Source organism: Argopecten irradians, chromosome 12 (assembly GCF_041381155.1).
Source record: "Argopecten irradians isolate NY chromosome 12, Ai_NY, whole genome shotgun sequence".
NCBI classification, from domain to species: domain Eukaryota; kingdom Metazoa; phylum Mollusca; class Bivalvia; order Pectinida; family Pectinidae; genus Argopecten; species Argopecten irradians.
This window is the reverse complement of record NC_091145.1, coordinates 12,641,626-12,665,453: the sequence shown is the minus strand read 5'-3', so window position 1 is coordinate 12,665,453 and position 23,828 is coordinate 12,641,626. Positions and strand designations below refer to the sequence as shown.

Here is a 23,828-nt window from a genome sequence, read left to right as displayed (position 1 = left end):
ATTAAAACTACATGGTATGATTTCTAATATTATTTTCCGACTAAAAAGCGATCAAGCGAAGAACTATTCCGTCTTTGTATATTACAGCGGCTAACTCAAAATCCCTTGGAAGCTTATCCCTTGTGGGTAGGTATCGATTGCTATGTCATTATGTGAGCGTAATTCACGTCGGATATTACGCTCGCAAATATGACGTCAAAATCAATACCTACCCATAAGTACAGATAACTCTGTAATATGCAAACACAGAATTTTATAATGAGTATAGTTCCTGAAAGTCCGCTTTAATTAATAAGAAGACAGTGTATTTAAAAACCATATTAAATCGACATAATGGTCACTGTATATATCAATGTAAATAATTTCCATGTAGACATTTTTCGTTTGTTTACGTAGAGATTTAAAGTAGCCGACATTGCAATTAATGGAATAGAGCGAATAAAATAAATTTTACAGTTCTTTGTAGTTATCTAAAATATCATTTTAACTTCAATGGTTAGATAAAAGCATTATAGGCCATCTTTATCATTATTTGAACATTCATCAGTTCTTTCATTGAATTTTAAATTTACTGCAATAAATTCAGCCCCTAGTTGGATTGGGATTGAACTCGAACGAGCTTCGTCTTAATGTACATCAATGATCAAAGACAATGGCCGTCACAACAACTGCTTTTGTAGATGGTAAACGATCCCACTAAGAGGTGAAGCGATCGAGTCACTTCCTATATAGAACAAGATATTGTAACAATGCGTTTAATCGTCTACATATATGGAGATATTCCGACGATCAATTTGCAACTAATATTGCATCAGTATTTGGTAGCTGGGATGAGAATAATACCATATATAAGATTGTCCATTTTCGAGAATAGAAGTCCTAATGATAAAACAAAAATCCAACAAGCTTTTGTATTTTGTGATATTTAAAATGTAAAGCATAGGGATACAATTTAAGTATTTAAGCCTATCGCAAATGTTCACGTCTGATGGTCAAATATCAACAGATTCACACCTCCAAAGTGGAAATGCGTATAATAACCAAAAATATATTAAGTGTCATATTTGGATTTTTTCCCAAAGTTTATCAATGAAGATAACAACAATGGTGGGCGGAAGATTACCGTTAATTAATATCTACGATAGATAAGGTATGATATCGTCGATATTTAAGGGGTTACTATCATTCTGGCATCAATAGCAAAACTGAAGGTCCTGATTACAACAGCAGATGAGACAGGTAGTTTGGTATTTTGACATACAGCAATAACGGTAGACTGTATGGCTTTTGTACGTTATGTATCGCTCTATGTAAAGCTATGATTGGTCTTTCTTACTCCTTCAGTTTTGCAATAACATAGTACAGGGGTGACATACGACAGTGATAGAAACCCCTGGAAGATGGGATTACTTGTATGTGTGTGCATTCTCAGCATCGCAGTACGTGAGGTTATGTAAATGAGTCTGGACAAGGCGTCTTTATTATTATGGTGAAATACATCCTCGATACTCTAGGGGTTACTATCGCTGACGTTTCATCCACCCTTGGACTATCCCATAGTAAACTGAAAGCAACAGAAGAGAACAAGTAATTTAGTCCTTTGATATACATGAAAAGAGCCGTATAACGGTACACTGTGGCTGACTGTGTGGTTTTGGGCGTCCCTCTCTCTGTAGTCTTCAAAGGTAATCTTTGCAGGTCTATGATTGGTTCAGATTTTTCTGAGTTGCCTTCAGTTTTACTATGAAACAGTCCAGTGATGGATATCAACTTCAGTTAAGGTAACCCTTGGAGTATCGATGTTTGTTTGTTAGATTAATTAACGTCCTTTTAACAGCTATGGTCATGTAAGGACGGCCTCCCATGTATACGATGTGTTGCGTGTATGTTGTGCGAGGTGCGTGTTTTAGGAGACTGAGGTATATTCACATTGTGTCTTCTTGTATAGTGGAACTGTTGCCCTTTTTATAGTGCTATATCACTGAAGCATGCCGCCGAAGACACCAAGCAACATACCCCACCCTGTCACATTACGGGCGAACCAGTCGTCCCACTCCCTGTATGTTAGGAAGAAGAGAAAAGGTAAGATCCTTAATTTAGTCGCCTTTTACGATCAAGCAATAGGGGCAGCAGGTACAATTCTAACGCCCTACCTGCAGGGCTCATGGAGTATCGAGGATGGGTGAACTATTACAATCATTTTTCGAAACTAATGAAAAATGGTATTTCTGTAAAATGAAGCCTGTCGAGTTTACCATAATGATGAAGAGATAATCTTATAATGCTAAGTGAAATAAACAAAATATCAAAGAAATTATTTAGCAATTGAACAGTTCAGTTTTGTATTCTGGTTCAATGCAGAAAGACTATTTGAGTTATCGCTCTTTGATTGATATCTTTCTAGATAATGTCTTAATATGTCTAGAAAAACATTAAGCTTCATTTAAATTTTCACTTTCCTATTGATCGAAATGATCGCAAATGTTTAAAATATTTAATTTCCCAGAAACATTTAAATATTCAAAAGCTGCTAAGGTTGCAGCTTTCAGGAATGCAAGAACTTTCCCCATCCTGGAGGGCTTTCACTCATCACACTACAAACACAAGCTGAAGCTTCATTCATCCCGTTCTATAAACATCTATCACACATCAAAAACAAAATATTTATAAATCAATACGAAGAGAACAAAAATATGTAATTATCCCTATATAACTCGAATTAAAACAAATATAGTAAATATAAAGTATTTTATTCCTGGCACTCATCGTATAGCTAATCATGTGGGTTTTTTTTCTTCATTTCTTTTCTTTTTTTAAAATTTTAGTTCTTAATTTCACCGGTCTACAGTATCACACTTTCAAGATTTCAAACATCAATGGTGTTAGTGTGTGCTTTATAACCAATTGGTACGTGATTACAATTCCATCTTGTTTGCTGTGGATGTCTTTCTCATTACTAGACGTTTATATTTGATATATTGGATGCTATCTGCAAACCTCTATCACTCTTCTTAAAGGCAATCACAGATCTGAAAAAATGGATAGATAAATAAATAAATAATAAATAAATAGATAAATAAATAGAAAAACAAATAAATAAAAAATAAAATAATAAATGACAAAGAAACAGATCAGACCACTGTTGTAAGTTAAGCATCGAGAAGAATTTGGAGACAGGCCACGAATATCCCTTAAACTTCATATAACCTCGTATGTTTTCCTTATTTTCTGTAATGCTTTTCTCTAAGGAATTTTAAGTTAATCAATTCATAAAGTTAATTAACGAAATTGGGCACGAGAATCCCCATAATCAGCTTAGACTTATATCCTTCTATTGAATAGAAAACCGTTGTCAATCAGGTTATCAATATATATTTTATATACATTACAAAAAGTCTATTCCATCATTACATGTCACAGAGTTATATCCCTTACTGAAAGATGTCGATTGTGACGTCATTTTTTGTGAGCAATATTCATGTAATTTAACTCTGAAAAATATGACGTTACTTTCGCCAGCACATGACATCACATTCGATAACTACCCTCAAATAAAGATAACTCTTTAATATGCAAAGACCAAATAGTAAAAGGTGACATGATATTGACACTGATAGACGTTTGTTACGTCTGCTAATTAAAAATGTTTTCATATTGAAAATTGTCCGAAAACGTACTGTTTTGTTCCTTATAACATAAGAGATTTCTCAAAGTTCTTTACATTCCCATGAACATCAGCCCTCATTATATGGCCCTCCCCCTTCCTTTCTCTCGGTTTCGTGCAACTGGAGGTATCTGACTGTATCTGGCTGAGCTATATGTTGCGTGTATATCAAGTTTGAAACACAAACACCATATCGCCATGGAAGAGATTAGTACTTACAATTTAGGTTATTTCACCGGCGGTTTTATGCGTTTTTCAGATAATACAAAATGTATTTTTCAACCCACTCATCCTTCTAACCTGGTATGGGGGATAGGGTACGTAGTTTATGTACTTAAGCGAACCACCTTGCAACCGCAAAAGCCCAACTGAGAATGCAAAGCAAGGACCACCTTGGTGATTCCAATATCCCACGTGCCAAGTAAGTACTTGATAATGTTATAACAGTTTGCTAGTGTGAAAAACTTCGCCATACTTACATGATACAAAAAATGGCCACTAGGTTAAATCCAGCCATCACTAGGAAGGTCAGTCCGTGCATGCTAGTCTGAGTGTTGGCGTATATGTTGTTAAAGATGGTAGAGCCAGTCATGGTAGAGAACACAGACATTAAGTAAATACATGCAAATAGAGAACCTGTCAATAAAGAAAGATGATATAGCACCCGTACTTAGGAGGTATGGTAAATGTGAAAACAATATAACTATGATAATTTGGAATATTTTTCTAATTCAGAACAAATTAAAGAAAAGTAACAATATTAAATAGCGTGACCAATGCCGTTCTATCAAGCAATTTTAAACACAAATTTGGCCAAATTTTAGTTCAAAATGATGCAACGTAAACCAGCGTTATATCGGAAAAAAATAAAACGTTTAAAATCAGTGTTTTTAACTGTGTTTTTAAATATTTATTACTGTAGTTTATTAAACTGATTTTTAGCGAATTGTCGAATATTAGATCACATTATTTATTAGAATATTAGATCACATTATTTATTAGAAACAAATGTGAAATAGAAAAAAATAAAAAATATCGGCAAATCAATCGCCTAGATATTCAATAACTTGATACTCACCACAACTATCATGGACATATTTGCAAGGTTATTTTTATATTTATATGTACCTTGAAAATCCGATGGAACCATCTTTGAAAGTGACGCTTTTAAACATGCTGGGACAGCCATCATCAAGATTCCGAGGGCGGCACCTGAAAATATGTATTATTTATACAACATAAATTTTTTACACAAAAATAAAAAAAAAATAAAAGCTTTAAGATATTATCTGCATCGTTCAACAAGGAAATTATACAATCACTTTTTTGTCAAAAAAAAAAAATTGCGAAAATATAATACAAATGCGAGTTTTATTGTTGATGAATTTAGCATGTGATCAAATTTACGACGTCGACATATGATTGAATAGTTTGTGAGTGATGTCTCTATATGCGATATAACGTTACAACGGTAATTGTTTTTATGTGATTTGTATTAAATTTAAGCTACACTGTACAATTGCATAAAAATACAGTTTACAATATGGAATTGCTTTCCTTATTTATTTAGCCAATGCTAAACTAAGACCAGAAATAACAGAGAAGCGTTAACGCGCACCAATGATTATATATATACACAAAACGACTTTTCGATTTTTAAAGTCTCCCTTCCTTCAATCTAAAATGTTTTCAAAATTCAAGATGCTTGCATTGTCTGCAAATAATTTGAAATAGTTTGAAGTAGCTTTGGTTGTCGAATCAAAGAATGCCACTACCTCTTTGTATTTTGTCTCAAAATAACCGAAGAACAAAAACTACTAAAGTATACATTAAAGAAGTATCATTTAATGCTTACCTGCATATATCATCCAGTCTGAAGATGCAACAGCAAACAACAGATAGAACAACATCCCCGATAGTAGACCAGCCACGGCTATGGTTTCGTCACTGTAAAACTTCTGTAATATCATCATGAGTAACGGACCGGCGAGCATGTGGACAGCGGACTCACCGGACTGGTACCAGCCAACGTACTGAGAGTCCCAACAAAATGGCGACCGCAATTGTAGCAGAGTTTCTAAATCTACCCTGTTGTCGTTTGGAGAGTAGAATAGAAACATACCGATTATGGACACAATAAACACCCATTTTGGTGCTCGTTTATATTTTTCTTTGCCGCTGAAAAATACTTTCATATTTGATAGAATATCCTTTATTCCAGAACTCTTGATTGGAATTTCATTTTTGAAAAATAGAAATATGATAACCGCGCCAAGTAATACAATAACGGAGGCAAAGCCCAGTGGCCACACAAAACCATATAGTTTGATTATATATCCTTCGGCTAGCTGGGAAGAGGATAGCCCAACGCCAGCTGAAAAGTAAAGAATGGCGAACGACAAGGATCTCGATTTACTGGCAACTGTTAAATCTGCAATAGAGGCTGACAGAGTGGCGAAGAGGTTGAAATGGGCGCCACCAAGACCAGACAGGGCGTACCCTACATATAGATACCCCAGGGGTAAATCGAGCGCCGCTACTAAACACGTACATCCATAGAGTAAGGCATTACAGACAAAGGAAATGAGTAAACAGTATTTACGTCCGATAATATCCGAGTAGGTACCTAGTAACACAATCATTGGGATGGATACAGCCATCTGTACCATACTTAGACGCCAGGTAAGACTAGCTGCCTCTGTCTGACTTTCATCTTCAGCTACAGATCCATTGATTTCCCCACACGTCACCGCGGATTTGTTTAAGGAAGATCCAGATCTATCATCACTGATTCGTTTGTAGATGAACTGGCTCTTGCATAACAAAAACGTGCTGAAGCCAATGGCAAACAGTATCATAAGGAAATACCTCAATAACAACCCTGACGTTTGGGTTTGTTTATATCCATTCAATGGGCGTCCCTCATCTTTATTTGTCCCAGCCGTAGGACCCAGACTGTGGGATACCAGCTTCTGTGGATTCACCTTCATTTCAGTGATTGTTAATAACCTGTGTACAGTAGGTTCTTCACGGAGGAAATAATCACACAGCTCTTCATTACTTCAATACATTGAGAACATTGTACATGGATAGCAGTGTTGTTGCGATATTAAGATTACAGATGCTCTCATTTGGGATATAAATGTTATTTATAGACAGCGGGTCATTATACAGTATATACCCGTTATCATCCCGTGATACCACAATAACCTAGATAGATACCTCGAGCTGCATAACACATAAGTAACATATTTACCTTGCTTATATATGTATGTTTAGATTTTTTTCGGTTTTTATTATGTCAAACTATGTAGCATTTTCAGTAAAAGTTTTGATTGGCTTTAGTATTAAGCAATTCATAATTGACCAATTATATTGATTGCTTTATTTATTTATAACAAACAACGGATGCCGATATCAGAAGATCCATGTCATACGAATTACTGAATAAATATTGTACAAAGAAATCATATTGTTTTTGATAGTTTTTATTATATTTCGGGAAATTTCAGTTATAATAAATAACTCTGTAACAGGCGAGGAGAAAATATAGCGGTTAAACTGGGACTCGAACCCGGGACCTCCAAAAACTATCAGGATGCTCTACTTACTGAAATGGTCACTAATAATCAACCAATTAAATTCTGCCACACTCCTCCTTCCCTTTTCAAGGTATTCGCTCTCAACGACATACAAGACCCTTCCACCACGATCATGGGTACTTTATTTGGCGTAAAGTTTGTAACAAGAGAGGAAGAAAAAACGTAGGGGCCAAACCAGGATTCGAACCCGGGACCTCCGATGCTCTACCGATTTCGCTACCTGATCACCTCTGATTAACCCAGTCCAATCCTGCAAAAGGTCACTTAGTACACTTAACCTAGAAGTGTGTAGTGAATAGACTAGTAGCGTTTTTTATATAGATAATGAACAATATCGGTACATGTGACCAACCTGATTACACGCAGGTTTATAGTCATATCATTTGAGATGGATACCAATGAACGGAGTACCCTTCTTCTAAACAAAAGACAAGTATTAAAGAAGGAAGTTTACAGCAAAGATGTTCATGTTACTGCCTCGACCAAGGACTTGCTTATACGGAATGTCAATATCATACTGATAGCCTGTGCAGTGACTATCGGAGGTGTTAGTAAAGCTCAGTACATTTACAAGTGGATATCCACCAACACAGTTCTGTCTGACGCCATTTTCTTGTCAAATGGAACGTCTTCTAGTAATAACTCACAACAGTGTGCTACCAATTCATCCTCGGCTGCCGAGGATGAGTATCAGAGACTGTCAGCTCGCTTGGCTTTATACTTCACCTTGACCGAAAAAGGGTTAGCACTTCCGGTTCTAATGTTTTTCGGAATTTATTCGGATCGAGTAGGTAGAAAACCTTTGATGGTCGCTGGAACAATTGTGGAATGTATCAAATATGGGTTGACATCTTTCTTTATTTATAAGGATTTCCATATCAACTATCTATTTATAACATTTGGAATTTGTGGTACAGGAGGGACGTATTTTACATTTTATCTTGGAAACTTTGGTGCTATTGCAGATACCACAGCGCCGGGTAAAGACAGATCGTTCAGCATTGCATTTCTTGATGCCATGGTAGGTGTGAGCGGCCTGGTGGCCCAGATTACGACCGGGTATATGATAAAGATAACAGGTTTTGTTTATATCAACATGCTGGTGGCTGGTCTATTTCTATTAGTTGTAGTATCTATTATTTGTCTGCATATTGAAACTCACAATTTCGGACATTGCAATAATGTTTCCGACCACAAGACGTCCTGGAATATTTCTAATGCTGTCAAGCGAATTACTGGGTTTTACACTCACAAAGAACAAAGACGGAATATGCCTTTATCTATCTTTCTAACAACCGCAGTTGTGTTCATACTCATCTACAGTTTGTTTGGTCCCAGATCTGATATTGAGATTCTGTATTGCCTAAATTTTCCATTGTGCTGGTCGTCTGTGAAGATCGGATATTTCCGTGCTGCTAAAGACTTTTTCCAATTGGTTATTGGAGTACTGATGATTAAGCTTCTCCATTACTGTACGACTGATGAAATGATATGTATCTTTGGATGCATATCTGGAATAGCGTCGATGGTTGTTATGGGTTTTGCAACAAACGACTTGATGCTGTATATTGGTAAGTTTAAATCAAAATGATTGCGGCTGATAAAATTAAATTAGTAAAAAAAATAAAGTAATTCCTTTGTATAACAAAAGACCAAATGTGAGATTTGTTTTATTTGTACTTCAACAGGCAGTTACAATGTATTCATGAGGTTTCATACTGCAACCGCATTTTCAAGTGTGTTGTTAATTTGTTTATAAAGACGCTTAAGCTATCCTTGAAAATGTTAATTCATGCTTATCGTTTTATACATTTCTAATATTTAATTACCAATGAATTATATTATTTTTTATTTTTCAACAGCTGTAGTGCTTGGCATCTTTTGCATAATCCCGGTACCTCTTATCAGAGGAATTTTCTCGAAGACAGTTTTACCAGATAAGCAAGGTACATCTTGTATTATATTCTGTATTCCAATCAACACTTTTAAAATATTTAAAGCATATTTAACAGAGGATGTAATGGTATATTTTCGAATAAATTATGCAATAAAAGGCGTAATGAATAAGGTACATTCATGCATTGAAATCATGATATGGAATCAAATGAATGTTTCTCTTTCTTCGCGAGCTTTCGTATTTGCATATTACAGAATTGTCTGCTTTTGCAGGTAGATATTGCTTGTGACGTCATATTATTCGATCGTAACGTCATATTTTGCAGAGAGAGGCTAAAGACTTAATTTAGCTCACACAATAATGACGTCACAATGGATTTCTATCTGTAATATGACGAATAACTATTGATGAATTACAACTTACAACTTAGCATTATACAGGTATAAATCTGAATATTGTTTTCGTTCTCTCTATGGTGATAACAAACTTTTAGATTTCCTCAAAGTACATATGATCAGGCTTATTTATGTTACGTCTGACTTGTTGCAGGTGCATTGTTTGCTAACCTCTACATATTTGAGATATTATGTAGTTTGGGAGGAAGTACACTTTACAATAACATCTATGCCGAGACACAAGGTGGTATGGAGGGTACAGTATTCCTGGTGATGGCGGGCGCCTACTTCATCTCCGGAATCTTATTAATGTATGTATACTCCCCAATCTGTCTCTGTCACCATATATATCGTCTCATTAGATCAAAATGTGTCTTACTCTACAAAACCTTATGTTCGGTTGAAATAGTGAATATTTAATATAGGCACCAAACAATACATGAAATATTGCATAAAATTGATGAATAAATGTAAGTTTTTTGTTGTTGTTTTTTTTCCATATTTTTGTGGTTGCCAATTCGGGTGTTTGAATATAAAAATATGAATAATTTAACTAATCACATTTTTCGTAATCATGATAAAAGAGTAAATAATCTTAAGACTTCTTAATTCATAGCCACGTCTTCATCAGCAAACTAATGACAATATTGTGAACTACAAATGAGTTTTGGAAATCAAGATTTGTGAAATGTTCGAAAGTTAAGTTTCATGATCTACATAAAACTCTCATTTGAAAAATAATTTTGATCATGCATAATAAAGTCAATTTCGTCGGCTGGAGGTGTCATTGTTTTGAATGTGATTTTTTTTCGCGATGACTTTTGTACAATGTACATGTACTTAAATATGCATTGTGTTAAAAGTAAGTTTAGCTTCGATTCCATTTTTACATTTTTTATTATCAATTATTTTGCATTTATTAAAAGATTTGATTTGTTACACTCATTTCTATCGTTCATGAGATCGAGGTTATTTTTTCCATATTCTGAATAATTGTACGGCAAATATTGTGATGTCACACACGAGGAACCTTTTCACGGGGAAATTTTAAAAGTGGGACAGCCATTGGTCAAACTAAACTAGTGGCTTAGATATTAATCTGCTATATTTGAATTCAATTTAATGTTGAAAAAAAAATAATTGATTGATTAATTAAAAACACGAAAATGTTTGTCTGATTTGTTCCCCCACTGACTTATTTAATAAACTTTATAACATTATCTAAACATCTTTTCGGTTTATGAAAGGATCCTTCCGTCTTTGACTTCATAACCCCAAACGATATTAAGAATAATGCTTAAATAAATACTATCTTTGGAATGATAAGTGTATTGTTTTATTTCAAGTGTGTGTATATGTACAACTACGTCAAGAGAGACTACAGTTGATGATGTCAGTGTGAACATTGGTCCGTCCGTGAACTCGACTACAAGTGAAACATTACCAACAGATACCGTTGATCTATTGGCAAGTAGCCCTTTGGATGTTACCAACAATATAGAAACTAACACAGAGGTAGAACACTCAGTCTGATATAATATTCAAAGATTCTTATGTACTATGTAAGATGCATACATTACTCATGATCAGAAGTAAGTTCTAAATGAAGCGATCCATCCTCGCATAATATAGCAAATAAGTATTTCCAATTATCATTTGTTTTGGCTCAGTATCCATATCAGTACATGCAAAATGATGACACAGCACAAAAGAACTAGCTCCATCTACGGCGTTACATGGAGGAACATGCATTGTAAGGAAATTGTAAAAGAAATTAAAAAGAAATAAAAGTATTCAAAGATTTCGTATATGAGTTGATTTCCGCATTGTTTACTTCTCTTTATCTGTAAATGCAATCATTTATATAGCTATAAAACTTAGTTACAGTCACAATCCGGTGAATCGATATTTAGGAACGTGTAACAATATTCTACTTATGTAACATTCATTACCGATGGGATTTGAGCAATCGCCAGATAGTATGATGCTACTCCTTATAATTGAAAAGGCACGTGTATGTTTTTTCAATGTCGGAACAAACCTCGAAACATACTCAAAATGCAAAATTCACGCGCGGTATCCGGGCAGTTTGATTGACAGCTCGCGTTTCGACCAATCACTTACGAAGAAGGAGCAACGCAGATTCTATTGACATTTTTTTTTTGACAAAAATACAGCGGTATACTTAGAAAACGTACTCTTAGAAAAGTAGTACATGTACATCTGATTTGTAATGTGGTATAAAACATTTTAGGTCGACCGACTGTTGTATGAGTAATTGGTATTTTGTTTTGAAAAATAGCAACAAAAGACACGAGTTGCTGTTCAGTTTAATATCAAAACACATTGATGTAACATAGATAAAATGGCTAACAATCACGGGTCACGTGCCTGTTTCTACAACAAAATGTACAAGCTTAAAACATCTACATATTGAAATCAATTAAACATTGGTTGTCATATTTTGACATGCATTGGTGTGTAACATACATTGGGTGCTTTAGCATATCCAATGGTGCGCGTTACACGAATTATTAATGTTAATCCTTTATCATTGCTTATTATTTTCAGAAAATCGCTTTTTAAGATCAATAAATTGGCGGTTACATTTTAGGAGATCAATTTATCCTTTCCTAGAGATGATAGACAGAATCTCACCTGACACGTTGGTTTATTATCTTAACATCCTACTAACAGCTAAGGACGGCCTCTCCTGTATGCGATGTGTTGTCAGTAAATATTATATATATATTGAAAAAATATTTTTGTGATATAGCACTATAAAAAGGGCAACAGTTCTAATATTGCAGACATGACATGCATTTATGATACTTTGTGGAAGGTACTGTTTAAAAGTCATTCAATGACAGATACAATTACAAACATGTATTGATAACACTTACGTGTAATTTTTAATGGAGAGGGTATTATTCATTTCCCTTGTATCTAATCGATTTGCGTATGCCTTATGATATTGAAGTATGTTCAGACTTATAGATAAATAAAACAAAAGTATGAAACACTGCACAACCATTTACCTTTTTCAGACTAATACTCGCCTTTCAGAGATAAATACGTTCATCCAGAGACAATTACTCAATAAATAAAATAATTAAAATTACACAGCGTCGTCTGCCTCCATGTTGGATTCAGTACTGTGAACAATGTCCGCTGGTGTGTTATGTCTGAAGACAACGGTATCTATCGTTGGGGTGTCACTTCTTTTGGAGTTCACGGAAGGATTGTTATAGATCTCCTCATTGGTCACTTCTCTAGACGCTGTCATGAACATACAGATACTGAAAACACATCAATAAGAATTAGGGTACACAGAATTAAGATCAAATAACGTAGGTTAATAATACTTGATTTAATTTGTCTGGAATATACCCTAGGATAATATCATTTTATCAGATATGACCGTGTTGAGTTCCCGTGAAGTTGTGTGAAAAAATTAAATGTGTAGATATGAAGGATAAGGATATTTATTCTACTCGAGGTTCACAAAATGTTGCAAAACCCGAAGCTTCATGCTAGAGTTTTACAACATTTTGTTATTCCGATGGTATAATATCCTTATCTTTCCTATTCACATATAAAAGGGTCATACATTTTTTATAAAGTCTCTCATGCTCGACTTTTTTTTATTAAAATTTTACAATTATGTTAGCCCGTCATTTTTAATAAAGTTCGTAGAAAATACCGCGACTGCAAATAAATTCTATTTACAAATGTGCATGATAATTCCATGATATTTTTAACACAAATTCCATTGTTTGTGCTTTTGAAAGTAAATTCAGCGAAGTTTCTAAAAGTAACTTTGAAATACCGAGAATATAGTAATTTTGTTGTTGCAGTAACTTCACAAGATTGTATTGCATGTGTAGCCATGTAATACAGCCTCAGACGACATGAGTGTATTGTATGTGTAGCCATGTAATACAGCCTCAGACGACAGGAGTGTATTGTATGGGGCCATGTAATACAGCCTCAGACGACAGGAGTGTATTGCATGGGTAGCCATGTAATACAGCCTCAGACGACAGGAGTGTATTGCATAGGTAGCCATGTAATACAGCCTCAGACGACAGGAGTGTATTGTATGGGGCCATGTAATACAGCCTCAGACGACAGGAGTGTATTGTATGGGTAGCCATGTAAATACAGTCTCAGACGACAGGAGTGTATTGTATGGGTAGCCATGTAATACAGCCTCAGATGACAGGAGTGTATTACATGGGTGGGGCCATGTAATACAGCCTCAGACGACAGGAGTGTATTGCATGGGTAGCCATGTAATACAGCCTCAGACGACAGGAGTGTATTGTATGGGTAGCCATGTAATACAGCCTCAGACGACAGGAGTGTATTGTATGGGTAGCCATGTAATACAGCCTCAGACGACAGGAGTGTATTGTATGTGGGTAGCCATGTAATACAGCCTCAGACGACAGGAGTGTATTGTATGGGTAGCCATGTGATACAACCTCAGACGACAGGAGTGTATTGTTTGGGTAGCCATGTTATACAACCTCAGACGACAGGAGTGTATTGTTTAGGTAGCCATGTAATACAGCCTCAGACGACAGGAGTGTATTGTTTGGGTAGCCATGTTATACAACCTCAGACGACAGGAGTGTATTGTTTGGGTAGCCATGTAATACAGCCTCAGACGACAGGAGTGTATTGTTTGGGTAGCCATGTAATACAGCCTCAGACGACAGGAGTGTATTGTATGTGTAGCCATGTAATACAGCCTCAGACGACAGGAGTGTATTGTATGGGTAGCCATGTAATACAGCCTCAGACGACAGGAGTGTATTGCATGGGTAGCCATGTAATACAGCCTCAGACGACAGGAGTGTATTGCATGGGTAGCCATGTAATACAGCCTCAGACGACAGGAGTGTATTGTATGGGTAGCCATGTAATACAGCCTCAGACGACAGGAGTGTATTTTAGCCATGTTAATCAGCTCAGACGACGGAGTGTATTGCATGGGTAGCCATGTAATACAGCCTCAGACGACAGGAGTGTATTGCATGGGTAGCCATGTAATACAGCCTCAGACGACAGGAGTGTATTGTATGGGTAGCCATGTAATACAGCCTCAGACGACAGGAGTGTATTGCATGGGTAGCCATGTAATACAGCCTCAGACGACAGGAGTGTATTGTATGGGTAGCCTTGTAATACAGCCTCAGACGACAGGAGTGTATTGTATGGGTAGCCATGTAATACAGCCTCAGACGACAGGAGTGTATTGTATGGGTAGCCATGTATACAGCCTCAGACGACAGGAGTGTATTGTATGGGTAGCCATGTTACACCAGACCAGAGTGTATTTTGGTAGCCATGTGATACAACCTCAGACGACAGGAGTGTATTGTTTGGGTAGCCATGTAATACAGCCTCAGACGACAGGAGTGTATTGTATGGGTAGCCATGTAATACAGCCTCAGACGACAGGAGTGTATTGTATGTGTAGCCATGTAATACAGCCTCAGACGACAGGAGTGTATTGTATGGGTAGCCATGTAATACAGCCTCAGACGACAGGAGTGTATTGCATGTGTAGCCATGTAATACAGCCTCAGACGACAGGAGTGTATTGTATGGGTAGCCATGTAATACAGCCTCAGACGACAGGAGTGTATTGTATGGGGCCATGTAATACAGCCTCAGACGACAGGAGTGTATTGTATGGGTAGCCATGTAATACAGCCTCAGACGACAGGAGTGTATTGCATGTGTAGCCATGTAATACAGCCTCAGACGACAGGAGTGTATTGTATGGGTAGCCATGTAATACAGCCTCAGACGACAGGAGTGTATTGTATGGGTAGCCATGTAATACAGCCTCAGACGACAGGAGTGTATTGTATGGGTAGCCATGTAATACAGCCTCAGACGACAGGAGTGTATTGTATGGGTAGCCATGTAATACAGCCTCAGACGACAGGAGTGTATTGCATGGGTAGCCATGTAATACAGCCTCAGACGACAGGAGTGTATTGTATGGGTAGCCATGTAATACAGCCTCAGACGACAGGAGTGTATTGTATGGGTAGCCATGTAATACAGCCTCAGACGACAGGAGTGTATTGTATGGGTAGCCATGTAATACAGCCTCAGACGACAGGAGTGTATTGTATGGGTAGCCATGTAATACAGCCTCAGACGACAGGAGTGTATTGCATGGGTAGCCATGTAATACAGCCTCAGACGACAGGAGTGTATTGTATGGGTAGCCATGTAATACAGCCTCAGACGACAGGAGTGTATTGTATGGGTAGCCATGTAATACAGCCTCAGACGACATGAGTGTATTGTATGGGTAGCCATGTAATACAGCCTCAGACGACAGGAGTGTATTGTATGGGTAGCCATGTAATACAGCCTCAGACGACAGGAGTGTATTGCATGGGTAGCCATGTAATACAGCCTCAGACGACAGGAGTGTATTTGCATGTATGGCAGGATAGCCATGTAATACAGCCTCAGACGACAGGAGTGTATTGTATGGGTAGCCATGTAATACAGCCTCAGACGACAGGAGTGTATTGTATGGGTAGCCATGTAATACAGCCTCAGACGACAGGAGTGTATTGTTGGGTAGCCATTAATACAGCCTCAGACGACAGGAGTGTATTGTATGGGTAGCCATGTAATACAGCCTCAGACGACAGGAGTGTATTATATGTGTATGGGTGTAGCCATGTAATACAGCCTCAGACGACAGGAGTGTATTGTATGGGTAGCCATGTAATACAGCCTCAGACGACAGGAGTGTATTGTATGGGTAGCCATGTAATACAGCCTCAGACGACAGGAGTGTATTGTATGGGTAGCCATGTAATACAGCCTCAGACGACAGGAGTGTATTGTATGGGTAGCCATGTAATACAGCCTCAGACGACAGGAGTGTATTGTATGGGTAGCCATGTGATACAACCTCAGACGACAGGAGTGTATTGTTTGGGTAGCCATGTAATACAGCCTCAGACGACAGGAGTGTATTGTATGGGTAGCCATGTAATACAGCCTCAGACGACAGGAGTGTATTGTATGGGTAGCCATGTAATACAGCCTCAGACGACAGGAGTGTATTGTATGGGTAGCCATGTAATACAGCCTCAGACGACAGGAGTGTATTGCATGGGTAGCCATGTAATACAGCCTCAGACGACAGGAGTGTATTGTAATGGGTAGCCATGTAATACCAGGCAGAGTGTATTATGGGCCATGTAATACAGCCTCAGACGACAGGAGTGTATTGCATGGGTAGCCATGTAATACAGCTCAGACGACAGGAGTGTATTGTATGGGTAGCCATGTAATACAGCCTCAGACGACAGAGTGTATTGATGGTAGCCATGTAATACAGCCTCAGACGACAGGAGTGTATTGATGGGTAGCCATGTAATACAGCCTCAGACGACAGGAGTGTATTGTATGGGTAGCCATGTAATACAGCCTCAGACGACAGGAGTGTATTGTATGGGTAGCCATGTAATACAGCCTCAGACGACAGGAGTGATTGTGTGGGTAGCCATGTAATACAGCCTCAGACGACAGGAGTGTATTGTATGGGTAGCCATGTAATACAGCCTCAGACGACAGGAGTGTATTGTATGGGTAGCCATGTATACAACCTCAGACGACAGGAGTGTATATTGTATGGGTAGCCATGTAATACAGCCTCAGACGACAGGAGTGTATTTATGGGTAGCCATGTATACAACCTCAGACGACAGGAGTGTATTGTATGGGTAGCCATGTAATACAGCCTCAGACGACAGGAGTGTATTGTATGGGTAGCCATGTAATACAGCCTCAGACGACAGGAGTGTATTGTATGGGTAGCCATGTAATACAGCCTCAGACGACAGGAGTGTATTGTATGGGTAGCCATGTAATACAGCCTCAGACGACAGGAGTGTATTGTATGGGTAGCCATGTAATACAGCCTCAGACGACAGGAGTGTATTGTATGGGTAGCCATGTAATACAGCCTCAGACGACAGGAGTGTATTGCATGGGTAGCCATGTAATACAGCCTCAGACGACAGGAGTGTATTGCATGGGTAGCCATGTAATACAGCCTCAGACGACAGGAGTGTATTGTATGGGTAGCCATGTAATACAGCCTCAGACGACAGGAGTGTATTGTATGGGTAGCCATGTAATACAGCCTCAGACGACAGGAGTGTATTGTATGGGTAGCCATGTAATACAGCCTCAGACGACAGGAGTGTATTGTATGGGTAGCCATGTAATACAGCCTCAGACGACAGGAGTGTATTGTATGGGTAGCCATGTAATACAGCCTCAGACGACAGGAGTGTATTGTATGGGTAGCCATGTAATACAGCCTCAGACGACAGGAGTGTATTGTATGGGTAGCCATGTAATACAGCCTCAGACGACAGGAGTGTATTGTATGGGTAGCCATGTATACAGCCTCAGACGACAGGAGTGTATTGTATGGGTAGCCATGTAATACAGCCTCAGACGACAGGAGTGTATTGTATGGGTAGCCATGTAATACAACCTCAGACGACAGGAGTGTATTGTATGGGTAGCCATGTAATACAGCCTCAGACGACAGGAGTGTATTATATGGGTAGCCATGTGATACAACCTCAGACGACAGGAGTGTATTGTATGGGTAGCCATGTAATACAGCCTCAGACGACAGGAGTGTATTGTATGGGTAGCCATGTAATACAGCCTCAGACGACAGGAGTGTATTGTATGGGTAGCCATGTAATACAGCCTCAGACGACAGGAGTGTATTGTATGGGTAGCCATGTAATACAGCCTCAGACGACAGGAGTGTATTGTATGGGTAGCCATGTAATACAGCCTCAGACGACAGGAGTGTATTGTATGGGTAGCCATGTAATACAGCCTCAGACGACAGGAGTGTATTGTATGGGTAGCCATGTAATACAGCCTCAGACGACAGGAGTGTATTGTATGGGTAGCCATGTAATACAGCCTCAGACGACAGGAGTGTATTGTATGGGTAGCCATGTAATACAGCCTCAGACGACAGGAGTGTATTGTATGGGTAGCCATGTAATACAGCCTCAGACGACAGGAGTGTATTGTATGGGTAGCCATGTAATACAGCCTCAGACGACAGGAGTGTATTGTATGGGTAGCCATGTAATACAGCCTCAGACGACAGGAGTGTATTGCATGGGTAGCCATGTAATACAGCCTCAGACGACAGGAGTGTATTGCATGGGTAGCCATGTAATACAGCCTCAGACGACAGGAGTGTATTGTATGGGTAGCCATGTAATACAGCCTCAGACGACAGGAGTGTATTGTATGGGTAGCCATGTAATACAGCCTCAGACGACAGGAGTGTATTGTATGGGTAGCCATGTAATACAGCCTCAGACGACAGGAGTGTATTGATGGGTAGCCATGTAATACAGCCTCAGACGACAGGAGTGTATTGTATGGGTAGCCATGTAATACAGCCTCAGACGACAGGAGTGTATTGTATGGGTAGCCATGTATACATACAGCCTCAGACGACAGGAGTGTATTGTATGGGTAGCCATGTAATACAGCCTCAGACGACAGGAGTGTATTGTATGTGGGTAGCCATGTAATACAGCCTCAGACGACAGGAGTGTATTGTATGGGTAGCCATGTAATACAGCCTCAGACGACAGGAGTGTATTGTATGGGTAGCCATGTAATACAGCCTCAGACGACAGGAGTTAATTGTTTGGGTAGCCATGTAATACAGCCTCAGACGACAGGAGTGTATTGTATGGGTAGCCATGTAATACAGCCTCAGACGACAGGAGTGTATTGTATGGGTAGCCATGTCATACAGCCTCAGACGACAGGAGTGTATTGTATGGGTAGCCATGTGATACAACCTCAGACGACAGGAGTGTATTGTTTGGGTAGCCATGTTTACAACCCAGACGACAGGAGTGTATTGTATGGGTAGCCATGTAATACAGCCTCAGACGACAGGAGTGTATTATATGGGTAGCCATGTAATACAGCCTCAGACGACAGGAGTGTATTGTATGGGTAGCCATGTAATACAGCCTCAGACGACAGGAGTGTATTGTATGGGTAGCCATGTAATACAGCCTCAGACGACAGGAGTGTATTGTTTGGGTAGCCATGTTATACAACCTCAGACGACAGGAGTGTATTGTTTGGGTAGCCATGTAATACAGCCTCAGACGACAGGAGTGTATTGTTTGGGTAGCCATGTTATACAACCTCAGACGACAGGAGTGTATTGTATTGGTAGCCATGTAATACAGCCTCAGACGCAGGAGTGTATTGTATGGGTAGCCATGTGATACAACCTCAGACGACAGGAGTGTATTGTATGGGTAGCCATGTAATAAACATTGTGTTGACAAGATTGTATTGAATAGGTAGTTATGTAATACATCTCAGAACGACACGAGTGTATGGCATCGAATAAAAAAGTATTATATGTATAAGAGAACACCACCTGCTGCATCCATTACATAACCGTATAACGCTAACGTATATTGATTGTATTTCCCATCATTTTAATGTTTCCCTTGACATACATGTAGCAATAGGTTGAAGAGAAAGCGAGAAGCTTCAGCCGTGTTAGCTGCGCTGTTGGTATTGTAGTATACCCAAATGATGTCAAGGTTTTTGTCTTCATCGCATGCTTTTGAGAGTCGTTATCTCAAAAAAACTAAACTATGTTTACGTTTTACTGATATATCGATTAAAGTAAAGTTCAATGTCACTCTTTGTTGAGAGTTTGAGGATACTTACACGAATAGAATTCCGGTTAGGAGATAGGCGCCCGCCATCACCAGGAATACTGTACCCTCCATACCACCTTGTGTCTCGGCATAAATGTTATTGTAAAGTGTACTTCCTCCCAAACTACACAGTACTTCAAATATGTAGATGTTAGCGAACAACGCACCTGTAATGTAATCATTGTGTGTTTATTTAGCAAGGATCAAACGCGCTCTCATCTGAAGTAAATGATAATACGCTAATTATACTTTCATATTTAGCTGGTTGAAAACAATACTACATGCACAGGTTGTCTCTGCTCTGTTTTGGTCGGCGTAACTTAAACATAACTCAACCAAGTGAAATTTGTTTGTCGATAAAAAAATTATCAACTAAATGTAAACACTAGATAAGAATTTTGTTTCCTAGTAATACATATACCATTTAGTATATTCCTAAACTTTTATAACAACACCAAAAGATGGTGGAAATAATTTACACAACGCCAATAACAGTGCTCAAGTGGCTAAATATTCAATTTTCAACAAGAGAAAAAGGAGAATAGAGTGAAGACTCAAAATATAAATACTGGCAGAAGAAAAGACGTTTATAGATAAGACCTTGCTAAACTTCTATTACTTTCTTTGCATATTTTAACGTAACAATAAAACAGTAGCTATGTAACTACCTTGTTTGTCTGATAAAACTGTTTTTGAGAATATCCCTCTAACCAGTGGTATCGGTATAATACACATGACACCAAGTCCCGCACCTGAAAGAGAGACGGATGGTGATTAAAATCTCACTGCCTTTGTTTATTACAGAGTTATTTGCCTTTACCGGAAGGTATTGATTTAAACGTCATGTGTTTATGTGCGTACCGCCATAATCTCAGAGAAAACGACAGAGTGAGTTTCACACACAAATTTACGACGCCATAATGGATATGTACTTAACCGAAAGGTTTGTAACTCTAAAAAAATAAATTATCTGAATTATTATGAAAGGAAGATAAATTTGAACTGCTTTATTTATTTTACAGTTCGTATTGAAATAGCAAATAATAAATATTTGCCAAGCAAGTTAAGCTGAAAAGCTGAAGAAACTATCTATCAGATCGCTTAGATAGTATTTAGATAGGGTAAAATACTACCATCAACAGAAATAGTAAGTAGTAAATTTTAACCATAAAGTGAACCACACAGATTATGCTAATTGTCATTCCCCAATCCCTTTTAATATAAGAACATAAATATTTTTCAAAGATGTGCTTGATGAAAAACTTAGCAAAAGCAAAATTATGCCCAAAAGGAACAATGTTTCCATATTTTCATAATGTATGCATGTTAACCATAGCAAATTAAATTGCAATTGTGCAACTATCATATCATTTTATCAAGGATGTTCTAGATATTTGAAATTGAACAGATATGAACAACTGACAATTTTGTAGCCAAACTTAGTAAGAATCATTTTACGTGTTTTGATCTCGTACTTACCCAGATACAGCATCCAATCGTGTGAAGCAAATGCCATTAACGATGTGTACAATATCCCAGATATACACCCGAGGACACATATCATTTCATCAGATGTAAAGTAATGGAGAAGCTTTATCATAAGAACTCCAATAACCATCTGAGTAAAGTCCTTAGCGGCACGGAAATATCCTATTTTTACAGAGGACCAGCAAAATGGGAAATTTAAGGAGTAGAGAACCTCAATGTCGGATCTAGGACTAGACATACTGTACATGAGAATAAAAGTCACCGCAAATGTTAGGAAGATAGATAATGGCATATTCCTTCTTTGTTCTTTGTGAGTGTAAAACCCAGTAATTCGCTTAATAGCATTACAAATATTCCAGGATGTCTTGTGCTTTTGTTGCTGGAGTTGTCGTTCTTTAGTACGTGTTTCTTTATATAGAAATGTTATAGATAACACTACGATAAAGATGATCCCAAATACCAACATGTTGATATAAACAAATCCTGTTATCTGTATCATATACCCGGCTGTGATTTGGGCCACCAAAGCGCTAACACCTACCAAGGCATCCAGAAATGCTATGTTGAATGATCTCTGCTTGCTCCGAGCCGTGGTATCCGCAATGGCTGCAAGATTGCCGAGAAAAAATGTGAAGTGAGTGCCTCCTAAACCGTTCACGGCAAAAGTGAAAAATAGATAATGAATGTGGAAATCTTTATAAATAAAAAACGATGTTAGTCCGTATTTTATGCATTCCACAACCATTCCAACTACCATTAATGGTTTCCGACCGATCCGATCCGAATAAATCCCAAACAGTGTAAGAACCGGAAGTGCTATTCCGTTTTCGGTCAAGGTGAAGTATAATGCCAAGCGAGCTGACAGTCTCTGATACTCATCCTCGGCAGCCGAGGATGAATTGGTAGCACACTGTTGTGAGTTATTACTAGAAGACGTTCCATTTGACAAGAAAATGGCATCCGGCAGAACTGTGTTGGTGGATATCCACTTGTAAATGTACTGAGCTTTACTAACGTCACCGATTGTTATTGCGCAGGCTAACAGTACGATATTGAAATTTCGTATAATAAAATCGTTTGTCGAGATATTTACATGAGCATCCTGGTCTTTCTTCGAATCCTTGTGAATTGCGCCTCCTCGCCTTTTACCTGGAAGAAGAGCTTTCCCTTCATTGTTGTCCATCTTTACGAAATGTTTGTAAATGTGAGTATAAGCCGTTATCATAGGCCGCTCGTGACTTTTATCTGAGAAGATTATGCATTAAACAATACATACTACATATAGCACATATTAATTTGCTCTAGTGTACATGTGTAACTTTGTAAACTGTTATATAAATTTATCCTGCAACTTCCCCACATACCGAAGGATAACTACTGCCGGATGAACTTGTGCCTTATCCGTCAAATCCGAAAGGCTTCATCCGTCAATATGATAACGCGAATTTGTTCCGCATCTGACAGAACTTTTTTTTTAACTTGACCCAGAACTTGAACCTTCCGGTGAATGAAACGACATTTAGTCCCGCTAAAATGAATTTAACGATATCAAAAATATCGTAAAGCAGCGTCGTCTTTTTCTAGGCTCATTGCAAAGGTGTTTATTGTAAAGTAATTCTTTGATGGGTGATTATTGTTTTTTTTTATTATTTATTTATTATTATTATTATTTCAATATATTTGTTTCAGAGATATTACACACTAAATATAATTACTGGTACTGTTTGAGAGTGCGCTTATATATTTGTCACAGTAGAAAAAAGAGTACACTGTCATGCGGTTTAATGAATGAATCTTTACCTCCACTTCAAAGAAGCGTCTCGCTTCGAGCGAAACCAAGTGAATAACTTACAATTGTTTCGATTATCATAACGGTTGAAGGATAAATAGAATACACGGTAAGAATCTTAGGAACCACAACCTAATTCCTAGTTCCTTGCGCTACCTAATAACACTGTCTAAATCCACATTTCCGACAAAATAGTG

At 38.0% G+C, this 23,828-nt stretch overlaps 3 protein-coding genes across 3 annotated transcripts; 1 reads left to right on the top strand and 2 right to left on the bottom strand.

The window, feature by feature from the left end:
* Window positions 1–2,360: 2,360 nt before the first annotated feature.
* Window positions 2,361–6,771, bottom strand: LOC138336514 (proton-coupled folate transporter-like). Its single transcript, XM_069286022.1, has 4 exons — window positions 5,520–6,771; window positions 4,793–4,876; window positions 4,144–4,300; window positions 2,361–3,029 (listed from the first exon to the last, which is right to left on the bottom strand). The coding sequence occupies exons 1-4, from the start codon at window positions 6,652–6,654 to the stop codon at window positions 2,957–2,959; spliced, it is 1,449 nt and encodes a 482-aa protein (XP_069142123.1). The 5' UTR covers window positions 6,655–6,771; the 3' UTR covers window positions 2,361–2,956.
* An 852-nt stretch (window positions 6,772–7,623) lies between these two features.
* Window positions 7,624–11,118, top strand: LOC138336931 (proton-coupled folate transporter-like). Its single transcript, XM_069286561.1, has 4 exons — window positions 7,624–8,837; window positions 9,129–9,212; window positions 9,713–9,869; window positions 10,905–11,118. Exons 1-4 carry the CDS (start codon window positions 7,655–7,657, stop codon window positions 11,089–11,091), a joined length of 1,611 nt encoding a protein of 536 aa, XP_069142662.1. The 5' UTR covers window positions 7,624–7,654; the 3' UTR covers window positions 11,092–11,118.
* An 860-nt stretch (window positions 11,119–11,978) lies between these two features.
* On the bottom strand, window positions 11,979–23,025 carry LOC138336930 (proton-coupled folate transporter-like). Its single transcript, XM_069286560.1, has 4 exons — window positions 21,834–23,025; window positions 21,023–21,106; window positions 20,365–20,521; window positions 11,979–12,857 (listed from the first exon to the last, which is right to left on the bottom strand). Exons 1-4 carry the CDS (start codon window positions 23,023–23,025, stop codon window positions 12,677–12,679), a joined length of 1,614 nt encoding a protein of 537 aa, XP_069142661.1. The 3' UTR covers window positions 11,979–12,676.
* Window positions 23,026–23,828: the final 803 nt, after the last annotated feature.